Source organism: Pipra filicauda, unplaced genomic scaffold, assembly GCF_003945595.2.
Source record: "Pipra filicauda isolate LSUMZ 115617 unplaced genomic scaffold, ASM394559v2 scaffold185_size1782982_pilon, whole genome shotgun sequence".
NCBI lineage: Eukaryota > Metazoa > Chordata > Aves > Passeriformes > Pipridae > Pipra > Pipra filicauda.
The window spans coordinates 474,833-489,700 of NW_024104293.1; the positions used below are offsets into that span (position 1 = coordinate 474,833).

Genomic DNA, 14,868 nt, shown 5'->3' on the forward strand with positions numbered 1-14,868 from the left:
TACAGTTCCTCAACCTGAAAAGTCACAGGAAGATCTGATGACAGCTAAAAGCCATAATGCAGTCTTTGGCCAGCTCTGACTGTGCCGATGCCTCTCAGCAGCCTGGAGATCTGGGTTTAGGCAAGGTAATAACCAAAAGTTCATTAAAAATTACAGCATCTGAAGTGGGTCCCCTCACACTCACTTCATGCCCATGGATGGCACAAAACCATCCAGGTTCGGCACAATCTGGCTGGCGAAGCACAACCACTTTTCCAACATTTCTCAAGAAACATCATTTTTTTTTTCTATGAAAAGCATTTAAATGAAATAAAGGACCTGGGGGTGCCCGTCGACAGCTGGTTGAACATGAGACCACTGTGTGCCCATGTGGGCAAGAAGGCCAATGGCACTGGTGGTGAGGCCACACCTCGAGTGCTGTGTCCAGTTCTGGGACCCTCAATTCAGGGAGGACATTGAGGAGCTGGAGCAAGTCCAGAGAAGGGCAATGGAGCTGGAGAAGGAGCTGGAGCACAAGTCTGATGAGGAGCGGCTGAGAGAGCTGAGGGGGCTCAGCCTGGAGGAGGCTCAGGGGGGACCTTCTCATTGTCCACAGCTCCCTGACAGGAGGTGTAGCCAGGTGGGATTGGCCTCTTTCCCAGGCAACCAGTGACAGGACATAGTCTCAAGCTGTGCCAGGGGAGGTTTAGGTTGGACATCAGGAAGAATTTCTTCACAGAAAGGGTGATTAGACGTTGGAATGGGCTACCCAGAGAGACGGTGCAGTCACCGTCTCTGGAGGTGTTTAAGGAAAGACTGGGCATGACACTCAGTGCTCTGGGCTGGCTGGCAAGGTGGCGATGGGTCACGGGTTGGACTCGATAATCTTGCTCCTTTTGTCGATGATCTCGATGATGGAGGTCCTTTCCAACCAAAATGACTGTGTGAAAGAGGCAGCCTTGCGAGGGCACTCCCGCCGCCACAGTCGGTCCCCGCGCTGCCCTGAGGGCGATCCCTCCCTCAGCCCCTCGCGGGGCTCCCGCCGGCCCCACCGCCGCCATCGCCGCTTTAAGGCGGTGCATTCCGGGCGGTGGGGGCGGTCCTGCTCCGCCGCGGGACTCCGCTCCCGGCCTGCCCCGCGCCCGCCCCGCCTCGCCTCGCCGGGCCTCGCCCGTCCCAGCCCGCGGCCGGCGCGGAGCGGCGGCACCCGGCGAGCGAGCGACCCCCCTGCGCCCCCGCCATGGGGGGCGGCGGCGGCGGCGAGCGCCGGGCGCTGTGGCTGTGGGTGCTGTGGCTGTGGGTGCCCGCGCGGTGCGGCGGCGCCATGGACGAGTGCGCGGAGGAGCGGAGCGGGCGGGCGCAGCGCTGCATGCCCGAGTTCGTGAACGCGGCGTTCAACGCCACGGTGCTGGCCACGCACACGTGCGGGGCGCCGGCCGAGGAGTACTGCGTGCAGACCGGGGTCACCGGCGTCACACAGTCCTGCCACCTCTGCGACGCCGCCCAGCCGCACCTGAGCCACGGGGCCGCCTTCCTCACCGACTACAACAGCCCGGCCGACGCGACCTGGTGGCAGAGCCGCACGATGCTGGCCGGCGTGCAGCACCCCACCGCCGTCAACCTCACCCTGCACCTGGGTAAGGGCGGGGAGGGGGCACGGGCAGAGTGTTGCGCCTGGGGGGAGTAACCGTGGGCACCGGTAGGGCTGGGGGTGACCCGCTGCGGGGAGGGAGCTACGGGTCCTGGTGGCCAGTGGGATCCTGGGGTGCATCAGGAAGAGCACTGCCAGCAGGTCAGGGAGGGGATCCTGCCCCTCTGTCCAGCCCTGTGAGGCACATCTGCAGTGCTGGGGCCAGCTCTGGGCTCCTCAGGACAGGAGGGACAAGAGCTCCTGGAGCGGGTCCAGCAGAGGCTGTGAGGATGCTGAAGGGATGGAGCATCTCTGGGTGCAGGAAAGGCTGAGGGAGCTGGGGCTGCTCAGCCTCGAAAAGAGACACTGAGAGGGGATCTCATTAATGTATATTGGTATCCAAAGGGAAAGTGTCAGAGGTCGGCCCAGGCTCTGCTCAGGGGGCCCGGCAATGGGCAGGAACTGATGCCCAGGAAGTTCCACCTGAACATGAGGAAGAACTTTGCTGTGCAGTGACCCAACACTGGAACAGAGACAGAGGGGGTGTGGAGTCTCCTCCCTGGGGATATTCCAGACCCCTCTGGACACAACCTGTGCCCTGTGCTCTGGGATGACCCTGCTGGAGCAGGGAGGTGGGAGCAGATGAGCCACTGTGGTCCCTTCCAGCCTGACCCATTGTGTGATTCTGTGCTGAGTGGCAGCTCCATTCATGGGGCACCTCCAGGACAGGGTTCAGGGGGTGTAAGCAGATCCTCGTTCTGCAGGTCCCCAGCTGTGTTCTAAGTCTGTGGTCTAAGTCAATGCTTCCTGCACCCCTGAGCTGTGTCAGGGGTACTCTCAGCCTTGCACTGGCTCTTCATCCCTTGGCTGATAGTGTACTCACAGATGCCCAACAGTGCTAGGTAAAGTTTATTTTCAGCCTTCTCCAATGAATATTACAGGGAATGCTCTGTTGCAGTCTGCATTGGATGTGCTCTTGATTTGTGAGAGGAGCAGCCTGTGCTGCCAGAGGCAGTTGGCAGTGGTGAGCTCACAGTGATCATGTGCTGCCCCATGCACCAGGAATCATCAAGTTATTTAGATTGGAATAGTATCAGGAAAAAATTCTTCCCTGTGAGGGTGGGGAGGCCCTGGCACAGGTTGCCAAGAGAAACTGTGGCTGCTCCATCCCTGGAAGTGTCCAAGGCCAGGTTGAACGGGGCTTGGAGCAACCTGGGCTAGTGGAAGGTGTCCCTGCCCATGGCAGGGGGTGAAACTGGTTGAGCTTTAAGGTCCCTTCCATCCCAGGCCATTCCGGGATTCTGTGACAAGACTTTTAAGATCATCGAGTTCAACCCGTAACCCAGCACTGCCAAGCCCCAGGTTGGATCCTGGAGTGTTCCAGGCAGCAGGCTTGTGGTTCAGGTGGGAGATGTTGGTTTGAAAAGTGGTGAGCACTGTGGAATATCGCGTGTGCGTGAGGGCACATCTGCTCTGTATCCTCTTATCCCCAGGGCAGTGTCTTCCTGTAATTGCTGGGTGGATTAGGTGTGTCAGCAGTCAGCATTGCTGAAGAACCCATCACAGCTAGTCAAAAAAGGAAGGTGGATTTTCTGATTAATTTACCTTCCCAGAGATTCCTTTGGGATAAAGTATTGTAGCCTTTGCCTTGGTTTGTGGGCAAGCTTTTCTTTTCTTCTCTTCATTAATTTATTCAAGCTGTTGTGACATGGAGAAGGGGTGATGGTTTAGAACTAGAAGATGAGCCAGCCAATGGAAAGTTGGAACCACAGCTTATATCCTCATGTCATTAAATCAAGGAAAAATTAAAGAAAACCCCATTGCAACCATTCACAGCTTCTAATCAAGAGCAGCTGTTGAGCCTTAAGTTTAGCATTGATAACATAGTTCAGAGAGAAAATAATTAAGTTAGGGCTTGGGGAGCTGGGTCTTGGGTTTCGCAACCTGAGGACAGGTTGTATGAAAGCTCCCACCTGTGTTGGTGAGATGGAGATGATGACACTGAGCCCTGTACCCGGGGTCACCTGGTGACCACATTGATGTGCCCCAATAGCTTGGAGTGCCTCACTGCCCTGAAGTGTTTCTTTGTGTTAGGAGCTTCAAAATAAATATACCGTGTAAGTATGTCTTGTTGATCAGATAAGGGGAGATAGTTATTAAAGCCTTGTTATCTTCTTTTCTTTGTTTCTTTGTACAATGGGAATGTTTTATTCAGGACTCCTGGAAAAACTGGTAAGCTGAGATTTGATCTCAAATTCTTTTTTAATAGAAATCATAATTCTCGTTATCAAGGCAAAATTTTATGGACGTATGTGTATTGCTGCTGTCTTATGTGCACCTGTGTGTGTATGGGTGTTCTTTGAAAAACAGCAGTATTTTTCCAGTGTACTGGAGCAAACATCATGCTGTGTCATGGGCTTTGAAGAAATATGCACAGTTCTTTGATGAAAAAGTTGCATCTTTGAAATATTGTAGTATTGCCACACACTCCCTTGGGTTCTGGATTTGTTTGTGGGCTCTTGTAGCTTTGTGAATTGGCTCTGCCTTGTTTTTCGACTAGAGTACAACTTTTAAGCAAAGCTGCCTGGCTGACTTCCACATATTTGAGGGGGATTTTTTTTAACCTGTTTTTTCCCAGTTAGGTTTTTGGGTGAGGTGTTTGTAGTGTAAAGCCTTTTAAGAATTAGAAGCTTGCTGTGGGCATGGTGGTGCTGGCAGGAGTTAGTTTTACGATGACTAACAGCGGACCTTTAAGCTCTCTGTGCACGTGCTGTAAATATTCCTGTACAACTCTATATGTGTTGCTGAGTTCATGGCAAGTTGAAGAGCTGTCGAGTACTGAAAGTGCAGTTTTAGACTGAAGTGCCCCGAACTCTTTTGCAGCGTTGCTCTGCTCTACTTCTGTGATGTCAAACCATCTTTCTTTGCGTGAGCTGTTGGGTGCCCACGGGCACCATGGTCTTTGGGACACTTCATTATTGACATCACTAAGAGAAGGAGGCAAAGAGCTTGACAAGTGTTTACGTACTTAGTAGGACATAAAGGCATTCTGGGACACAAAGCCCTTCTATGCAGTTAGTTGTGCCTGGTCTTTGAGGATTAAGCTCTGTGCTCAGACCCGTATCCTTGTTTGATGCTGCAGTCGCCTTCATTTCTAGAAGCACTGGTGTCCTGAGTGGTCATGCTGCATTGCACCCATTCGGGACCAGCAGTGTTAGTGTGCACATGCTGCCCTGTGCTGAGGTTTTTGGCTGGCTGAGATGTCTTGATTAACATCCAGCGATGTTCAGTCTGCATAGAACAGTCTCAACATTTCAGAGGAGCCTGCGAAAGGTCACTAAGAGCTGTGGGTCTGTTGCCAGCATGGGAATGTGGGTTTCTTTAAACTTGTTTTAAACTGGGAGTTGTAAGAAGATTCAGAAACCTTTAGTTTTGAGACTGGATGCCAGCAAATAGCCTGATACAGAAAGTACAACACATATCACTATTGCTGAGACTTAAAGGCTTGGATCCTCAGAATTGCTTAGAAAGGAAATATGTGCCCAGAAATGAAGGTGCTCCCTGTGGAGAGGGGAACTGGGGTAATTACCAGTCCCTGCACCAGGAACATCTGGAGTTATAAAAGCTGTTTCTCTTTGTACTAGAGGGTATTAAGACCCCCTGAGTAAGAGTCCCCCCGCAAGAGGCCTAGAGACATGAGTTTGCAGCTGTAAATCAGGAGAAGGGGGGAGCTGAACCCGTTCACAGGGTGGTGTCTGGATAATCAGGTTAGTGGATGAGAGGAGGGGGGAGCACCGCTATGTCCCTTCTTCCACTTTTCTCAAAAGTATCCCTTGGCTTATCCCATTTTACAGTTCCTCAAGCTGAATCATTTCTGATTTAGACTTGACCCAGCCAGTCACGTTTTTCCTCCAACGCTGCCCTCCTGCCGTGTTCCCATGTATTCCTGAAATAGGGCACTTTGGGGCAGCAGTGCCCCAAGTAGAAGATGAAAGCCAAGGCATTACTGTATGTAGTTAGTTTTCTGCCTTTTTTTGGTGAAGTCACATTATTTTTACAGTGTGTGCTGTTTGCCTGTCCTGGGAGCATTGGGATAGTTCTGGCATCTCTCCACACTTTGAGCACAGCTTTGCTGTTTAGACCCCTAACACACCAAAACAAAGCCATGTGTTAAAGATGCTCCTTAGAACATGGAAGAAGAGGAAAAGAAACAGCATGGAGGTACATGGAGTACTTTCGGTGGGCAAAGGTTTGCATTTTTTTCAGATGCTGTATAATTTTCCAGAGCAGTTTCTCACTTTTTCTTTCTGCAGCTCTAATTTCTGTGTGCTGTTTCTACTCTTTCTACACTTTTTTTTTATCCACTTCCGTGTGTGCCTTCACATTCCCTTCCCAACTGGCCCCTCTAGAGCCACCTCTCATTTTTCCCCACCACTTTTACCCTCTGGCTGGATGTGCTCGATTTCAGCTTTCGTGATCCCAGTGTTTTGTTCCTCGGACAAAGAGGCAGCGTCCTCAGCATGCTGGTGGCTGTTCTGTGCTGGGGTGACCCCATCTCCACTGAGAGCAGCCGTGCTTTTATCTGCAGCCTGCGAGCCGGGAGCGGTCTGACCTGGCATTCCCGGCGTGGGTGACTGCCCGCTGCATGTCAGCGGGGACAGTGCCCAGGAGATGTGCTTGACTGATGGTATTGGTGGCCTCAGCTGTGAATCCAGGACCATCTGTAGCAGGAAAGACCAATTCCAACCTCTTCTCTCATTGCCTGGGAAGAGGAGCTGGTGTTCAGTCCTGGAAGCAGCCCTCTGCTAGCTTGCCTTTCACAAGGAGAGAGATGAAATTGCTGGTTGCCTGTGTTAAAAGTGTGTTGGCTCCTGAAATCCCTAAAGTAGACCAGCCTAGAAACCCATGTTGCTGAGCTGGGTGGTGTCTTGTGTGTATAAAATAAAGAAAAACCTGTGAAGCTATTTGTTGTTGGAGAAATGGGCTGCCTGTCTCCTTCACCTCCCCCTTCTCTACCCACTCAGTCCTTTATTTGGCTTTGAGGAGAGTGATGATGCCTGGTTATATATACTTTGTCTGGAAGCATGGTTTGGGGCATGACTGCCATTTGAAGGCATTTACAAGGAAACACAGGCGAGGTGCCAGTTCTTATGCTCAGCCCTGGCTTGATTTGCTTGTTGTTTGTAGCAGAGGAGACTTTTTTTTTTTTGAGCTAGTACAGAAAACTAGCTTTTTTTTTTTTTTTTTTTTCAGAAGGGAGGGCTATAAAATGTGCCTTAAATCAAGTAGGTAGTTTATACCACCGGGATGCAGTTGCTTTGTTTCATTCAGTGGAGCAATGCCCTTGGTTTGCCGGTTATCCCATTAAAACTTTACGAGACTGCGGTTCACTGCCTACCTTAGGGAACCACCGTGCTGCAGGCAGGATGCACGCACGTGAAGCTCTGCCTGGCGTAGCTGCAATTTAAAAACTTGGAGAAATGGTAATTAAGGCGTCGAGGCAGCTTTTCCGGCGCCCAGGCTGGTGTTTTGGGGTGTGTCGGGAAGCCCTCGCAGGCGTGTGGAGCCCAGGTTGGGAAGGGCCGGCCCTGCGCCCGCAGCGGCTTTGCCGTGGTATTTGTGGAGCCCTGGGGGTGACTCTATTTTAGTTGGCCTCCAAAAGGCTTGATTTACATTTTGCAGGTTTCAACACGAGCAGTGAAGAGATCAGGGCTTTTAATGGCCAGCAGTTGTTCAATGAAGTTATATAAAGGGGCTTTAAAGCTCTTTATCACTTCCTGCATACCCTTTAAATTCCCAGGTTTTCTCCTGCTCTGCCTTGGGATGCTGATGCCACTGCGTGACGCCTTTGGGAATACTATACAAGGGAGAGTGCATGTTTTGGGAGGTGGAGAGAGTTGGAACCGTGTGGTATTTTGCTGCAAAACCAGCTGCTATTTGTGGTGCTTACCCTGAGTTGGTAGAAGGATTAATCGCTGGTTTTCAAACACTCAAATAGTTCCTTCTGTAGGTTTAAACCTTGGAAACTGTTTGCTGCTCAGAATTGTTAGCGTGCCGAAAAACTTCTGGCTTATTAGGTAGCATTTCTCTTGTAGCCTGAGGCTTCAGGAGGCTCTCCTGGGCTCTCTGAGCCTACAAGTGAAAATCCCAGGCTACTGCTTCCCACGGAAATGAAAAACATGATTGCTCTGCAAACAACATGAAGAGAGAAGAATTTCCAGCGCAGATGGATGGGATGGGAAATTCAAACCTTGAGTTCACCATCATTCTTAAAAACAGAACCATGAGCATTGTCCTTAATTGTAAAACTTCTGTCAGGCTGAGACCTCCTGCTTGTGTCCTGGGGCCTTAATTCATCATTTGCCACCACTGGGGAGGGCGTGCTGAGTATTTTCCTGCAGGATCACTGTGTGCCTCTGTCTTGTACCTGTGGGATATGAGGTCTGGTGTGTCAAACTGAGCAACTTGCATCACTGTGTCTGGTCTGTAATAACCTTTGGAAGCTCAGCTAGGGTCTGCCTCCCTCCATGTGAGCTCCTGTCTGGGAAGAACCATATCAGCCTGCTTTTACACATCTCTTAACCATGAGATCTTGCTTATTGGTGGCTACCACAGTGCGTTTTGATTAGAAAATAACATGAGTTTCATAGTTTCCCAGTAGAACGCAGGAATCTTGCTGGGTCTGTTGTCCCACCACACAAAAAGGAATATATTGTTTTTCCCCCCCCAGGTACTGAGTAGCCCTTCGTGTCTCAAATCACATTTCACAGGCTTTAAATGAGGGATGAGTGTGGCTGCTTGTGTTGACAATGTGACATCGCCCAGCTGTGTTTGGAACTCTTTGTAATGTTAGGATTAGCCATTTCCAAAGGATGTACTTGGGATTGCTCTTATTGTCCATAGTATTCCTCGAGTGGATTTTAACAGTGTGCTGGTGCTGTTGGCTATCACACCAGCATTGATGAGAGCTTTAGGACAGCTGCTAATGAAGCAACTGTGCTGTGAGATTAGAGAGCTGCTGCTGGTAGACATGTGCAGTTGTCAAATAGGACCAGGAGTACTGAAGAAGAGAAGCTGCCTTTTGTAGCCTGCCAATTGGAGGTGCAAACTGCTGTTAGCCCTGGTGGAGTTTTAGGTACTTTTGAGGTAAAACTTAATGATTTCTAGGAATTTTTCTCACGTAGAAGCTTGGAAAACTCATCAACTGTAAAAGGATATGAAATGGCAAGGTAATTTTATTTAAATTTAAAAAACCCCAACTCCTCAGTCTTTAATCTTTTTTTTCTACTGGTCCAGCCCTATTTGGGAGATCTTTTACCAAAAAAAAACCCCAAACCCCAACCAACCCCATTAATATATTATTCAGTGATCTTCAGCATTTTGTTTTGAAACTGGGTGGCAAAACAGTTTTTGTTTCCATGCTTCTACTTGTTTTAGATATTCCTGTGTGATAGTCATCAAAGAGCTGTTTCCAGTGGTAATCATGCCTGCAGTTCTGACACAACACAGCTGTGTTCGGCAGTGGAGAATTTCAAAATTTCCTCTTTTAGAAATAGTATCCAAAAACTATTATTGGATTTTTTTTTTTCCCTTCGGTAGGCAAGCTAGTACCATCTTGTACATGGGAGGTACGCTTCCAGGGAACCTGAGGGCTTATTTGTCCAGTTGGTTTGGGGGTTTGGTGTTTTTGTGGGGGAAGGGGAAGACTTTTAAGGTGTTTGTAGAGATGATATATTGAGATCTTGCGAAGACCCAGGGTTTATGGGTTCTCAGCTCAGCATTCTGTAATGTTCTTGTTTCTCTTGTAGACTTTGGTGTATTTGGAGAGCTGCTTACCTGACTTGGCATTGTAGTGGGTCCTGTGTTTTGCAGGAGGACAAGGTAAATCTCTGATTCATCCTTGGGGGCCTGAGGTGCTCCTGGGGGAAGATCAGGGTGCAGAATTGTTAAGCGGCTTCAGGAGTGGCACCTGGCCCCTACTTGTGGCCTGAAGTGGAAAGGAGGAAGACTGCCCTTGCATTGCTCTTAACTCTTTGTAATGGAAAGATCACCTCTTAAAAACCACCCCAAACTCCCTAAAACCTACTCAACATCAAAACCTGCTGGATAACAGGGGTTCTTCACATATGTGTTGAAGTGGGCAGTGGCTGGCTGTATGTGGTAGCCCTTGGCTTGCCAGCGGGTTGCCCAGAATGCTCGTTCCTTCGGGTGCTTCAAGGCTGAGGGAGTGCTGTGGAGTTTGTGGTTGGCACAAGCCTAGTTTTAAATACTCTGCTTTTATCTTGAAAGGTTGTTTTTTTTTGAGGTCCGCTTTATAGCTCAGCCCACTCAGCATCAGAAAAAAACCTTGTTCCCAACTCCGTGAGCCATTGCTTTTGCAGTGTGTTGCACTTGGGCTGGTTTGGGTTTATTTTGGTGGTGGAGAAAATACCAGGGATGCTGAACAGGTTGCTTTTTGCCTTTTCATAAATATATTCTTTCCCTTCCCTGTATATTTTGTTTCAGAAAGGTGAATCTTTCTAATCTTTGAATTAAAAAATAGTGTGTCTTGGAATCTTTAAGCAAATTGTTGCCTTGGACCTCTTGAAGAGGGATAAACAGGCTGTTTTCTTGGTGCTTTCTTATGTTGTGGAGTATAAGCCACATGCTTTGAAAGGCTCAGATTGCATTGGGAGTATCTCTTACAGAGATTAGTGGAATGAAAAATCAGTCCCTTCTGGAAAAAGTACATCAGATGCTTCTTGGTATCACAGTGTTAAGTGGGACTGCTTGACTGAGTGAAAAGAAAATGTTCTCGTCCTGGGACTTCTGTGGTCGGCTCTGATTATGATGATTATTTATAGTCCTTTCATCTGCAGTCCTTTGCATGCTCCCATCCGGTGGGATTTTGCAATGGGATTTACTTCCCGGCAGCTTGCAGGGTTGGTCCCTGGGGAGCAGCCCTGGACAGGCTGCCCTGCCTGCTGCGCTTGCCTCCCAGCTCCTGAAAAACACCGTTTACATGGCGTGTCTCCCTCTGCCCTGCTCCTGGCTGCGGCTGTCCCCATGCAGGGCTTGGCCCAGCCAACCTGCTTTTATTGTGTTTCAGCAGCTGATGCTTCCCTTCCCTTCCAGCTGCTGCTTCCTCAGCTTTCACTGGCTGCCTTCCTGGGCGTTGTGGGTCCTGCTCTCCTGGCTGGAGTAACGTAGGATGAGGGATTTCTCAGCACTGAATCAGCTTAATGAACTAGTTGAGAAGCTGTTGCTTGTCTGCGGTTGTTCTAAGCTTGCAGACCTCCTTGCCCCTCTCTCCCTTTCTTCTCTTTTCTGAAGCTCGTTGCAGCCTGCCTGGGCTTCACCTCCCTCCTGCTCCAGTTTCCCTGGTACTGAGATGTTTCTGGGCTCTGTAGTTTGGGAGGGTTCCCCTCTCCCCAGGATGAGGTTATTCAGCTGAGATCTCCCTGCACTTCTGGTCCCAGCAGCCACCTCAACCTGCCTGGGTAGCATTGCCACTGCCCTTGAACACTTGCTTTATGCATGCCTACAGACAAGGTGCTGGTGGTTTCATTTTGGTCAGACTGAGAAGTACAGTGCAAGTTCAGAATCGTTAAGTGCTCACTATTGTTCTGTAGTTTCTCCTCTTGCACGCGGTAGGGATTGGGGTGGAGTGGACACCCCTTATCCAAGGGAGTTACAAGTTTTCCTGAGTTGAAGCCAGGATGTAACATTCAAAAATGAATGTTTGTCACTGCTGATTCCCAGCAGGGTTGTGAAGAAGAGCTTGGAGCAAAGAGATTTGGGGCTGCAGGGATGGGGCAGCTGCTACGGCGGAGCAGAGTGAACTGAACTCTAAATAAAATGAGATCCCACCCTCATCGTGAGGTGTCTTTTTAATGAAACCTAGTTTTCTCCCTGCTTTCCTTCCCAGCCTGCTCTCTCCCTGTCCCGCTCTACTGGGGTTGCTGGCAGAGCTGGGAGAGCTACTCGCCACTGCAATGGCTCTTCAATCCCCTCCATCCATGCTCTGCAGGCATGAGTTAACTGATTAAATTACCGGCATTACACGAGTCACCGCTCTTGTGCTTTCTAAGCAGAGTGACTCTGCGCACATCTGTGAGTGTGCTGCCCCTTTCTCACACCCTCCCTCCCAACAGCCGGCCCTGATTGCTGGGAGGCTGAGCAGGGCCAGCTCTGGGGCAGCTAAACCCGATTTCCTTACAAAACAAAGTACAGATTATTTTGGAAGTAAGGATGCAGAGATGAGCTTTTCCAAAAGCTTCATAGCACTTGAGGTGTGTTTGCTGTGCTGCAGATTTCCTCATAGCCTAACTGTCCTGCCCTTCTGTTCCTTTAAGATGTAGGAGCTGTGTCAGGAGAAGCCTGTAACTTTCTTGGAACGTGCTGGAAAGGCTGTAAATTCTGAACTTGGGGCACTTCTTGCAACCCAGGTTGGTTCTCTTCATTCCCTGGCAGACTGCCATCAGTCTTATATTTGAGTACAGAGCACACAATTTCATAAAAAAGTAATCCAAGAGGCACTCTTAAAAGATCTTTAATTTGGAATCCAGAGATTCCTAGAAGTCTCTAGGAAAATGCATGTCTGTGGCTCTGCAAGTACATGGGTAGCCCTGGGGAAGAACATCAGAAGATTCCCAAAGTCGGGTTTGTTGCCTTTCTAAGCTTTGATTCTCTGCAAGTTCAAGCAAAAGCACAGCAGTAACATGGTTTTTTGATGACAAGTCATGTTTTACTCATAATTCATAGCACCGTGATGTCCAAAAATCACTTGGAGCAGCTGTGGTGCAGCTGTGGCACTGGCTGCTCATGAGCACTGTGGTTACCAGCAGAGGTTGAGAGCTTTGGGTACAGCTCTTGTAAAAGTGTTGTGTCTGGGAAGGCACTGGGCTGGTTTTCTGGTGCATTTGAAGTAGTTGGCTCTGATCTCGTTGTGCTTATTCACCAAAAAAATGGTAAATTAACCGAGGGTTTGGATGGGGAGTTACAGCAGTGCTGTGGTCTGGGCTGCTGGTGCTGACAGTGTCACCAGCTATTCCATGGAGGAGGTTAAAAATGCTCATAGGGATCTCAGTTCTTCCTGCTGCGAAACCTCGTGCTGAATATGTCTCCTCGTTAATTTGTCTGTGAATTTATCACCTTTTTCATGTCAGCCATTCAGTCTGGTTTGCAACTCCAGGGCTGTGGCACGTTCTTTTGTGAGCTGCATGGTGCAACATTAACATGCTGCTCTGGTGGCTGGGAGGGACCCTGTCTCCCAGCCCTTCTGTCCCCACAAATCCTGATTTTCTTTATTGCTCTCACCCATAAAAAGTTGACATTAACTTGAAAACAGTGGGAGGGAATGAGATGTGTTTTGAAAGGGTGATCCATTGAGGGGAGTGGTATTGAATGCTTATACAGGGTACAGAGAGGGGTTGTGGGAAGAGAGGTGGTTCAGCCGAAAGGATAGAGTTTGGAATTGTTAATCTGCGTCATTAGTGCTGTGTGGCAGAAAGTTTGAACTGTGCCTGGCTAAATCGAATGAGGCTTTGAAATTCCCAGCAGTGCTGGCAGCCCCGCCGCCTTTTGTCCTTCCTGCAAACACACAGCTGCTGGGGCCGGGCATCCCCGGGCCCTCCTGCGCTCCCCCCGCGGAGCTGCTCCAGGCTTTGGGGAACCCACAGGAGCCCGGCTGGAAGAAACCTCAAGAAATTGAGTTGGTGTTGCCGTTGGACTTGCAGAGGATGTGAAAGTGTGGAGAGTTCAGCTCCCGTCTCTGCTCTCTGTGTGTGATGAGCATAACAGGGGAAACGTTCTCTGTCACCCCCTCTGCACAGTGACACATGTCCAGACTTGCTTAAGAAATTTGCTGGGAATAGCCAAAAATGCGAGTGGAGAACTGGAGCGTGTCTTCCCCTAGCAGTCTGTGGTCTTGCTTTGTTCAGGTACCTGTGCTGGCTGCTCAAGGGAAGCTCATCTTGAAACATACGCTTAAAATCTATCAGCTTTTGCTTTTTCTCCTGTTGGTGTTCTAAAGCTGAAACAGCAGAGGTAACTCTGCAGAAAAGGTAATGGACTGTAAAAGGTTTTGACTGGAAAGTAGGCATGGAACCTCTGAAAGGTGTTTTATGTGTAGCAGTTCTTCATCAGGTTACGTGATGCCTGGCTGCTTTTGGGAAAGAAGTGGTCGTTCCTTCAGTGGTACTACAGGGTGTCTTGTCAGGTGTAAAATAAGGACAGACTCAAAAAGAAATAAAAAAAAATTCTGTGCTGGCTTTCTGCCTGTCCTGCTTCCTGAGGTAGATGCTGAAACCACTTCTTTTTTTCTTACATCTGCCTACAGAGAAGAAAGAACCTTCAGGACAAATGATGATGGTGTTGCAGACTGGAACATCATACTCCTTCTGTCATAGAGTTAATGATTAATTAATTAAATTTGAGCAGCAGAGGCCTGCTTTGAAGTGTAAACAAGCATTTGTAGTTAAGAGCGTGTAACTGCTAGGTCTGTGTGGGTTTTTTGCATCCTTGAGAAAGGCATGTTGAAAGATTTTGAAGGGGAAGATTCTTACCCTGTTGGAAAAAGTTAGTGGTCATTCTGAATCGGTAGTTAAAAAGGGATTAATAAATTGGGAAGGCATTCCTGGAGCATCTTCTGTCTACCGTGCCTAAAAGACACACACCTGTGTTTCTCTGAAGTATGTTGCCAAGATAAAACAATCAAACCATCGTTAAACTTCTTCATTTTGATACTTAAAGGGTTGAAAAAGGTGGGGACAAACTTTTTAGCAGAGTCTGTAGAGATAGGACAAGGGGTGATGGTTTTGAACTAAGGGAGGGTAGATTGAAACTAGATATAGGAAAAAAATGTTTTTTACAATGAGGATGTTCAGGCTCTGGCACAGGTTGCCCAGAGAAGCTGTGGCTGCCCCATCCCTGCAGGTGTCCAAGGCTGGGTTGGATGGGGCATGGAGCAACCTGGGCTAGTGGAAAGTGTCCCTGTTCATTGCAGGGAGTTAAATTGGTGACCTTTTAAGGTCCCTTCTAACCCAAACCATCCTATAATGCTCCAGAACAAAGTATAAGCCATAAGGATGAGCTGTAGGAAGCTTGGGCTTTCTGTCAGGATTGGCTCCAGTACTTGCTGTGTATCTCTACTGTATCTCCACACAGTTTTTATCCTACACATCTGCTGCTTCCCCCATTTCCTCTTCCACCACCCCAGGGCTTTCATGCTGACAGTCAACCTTTGTGTTCAGTTGCTGTGACAACAGAGTACAAGGCAG

General features: G+C 49.0%; 1 protein-coding gene across 1 annotated transcript in view; it reads left to right on the top strand.

Annotated features, from left to right (window-relative positions):
• The first annotated feature begins 1,214 nt into the window (after window positions 1-1,214).
• The window catches only part of LAMC1 (laminin subunit gamma 1), a 62,910-nt gene continuing 49,256 nt past the window's right edge, over window positions 1,215-14,868 (top strand). The window contains exon 1 of the mRNA XM_027723443.2: window positions 1,215-1,616. Coding sequence (XP_027579244.1) covers window positions 1,220-1,616 — 397 coding nt within the window. The 5' untranslated portion in view covers window positions 1,215-1,219. The remainder of the gene's footprint in view (window positions 1,617-14,868) is intronic.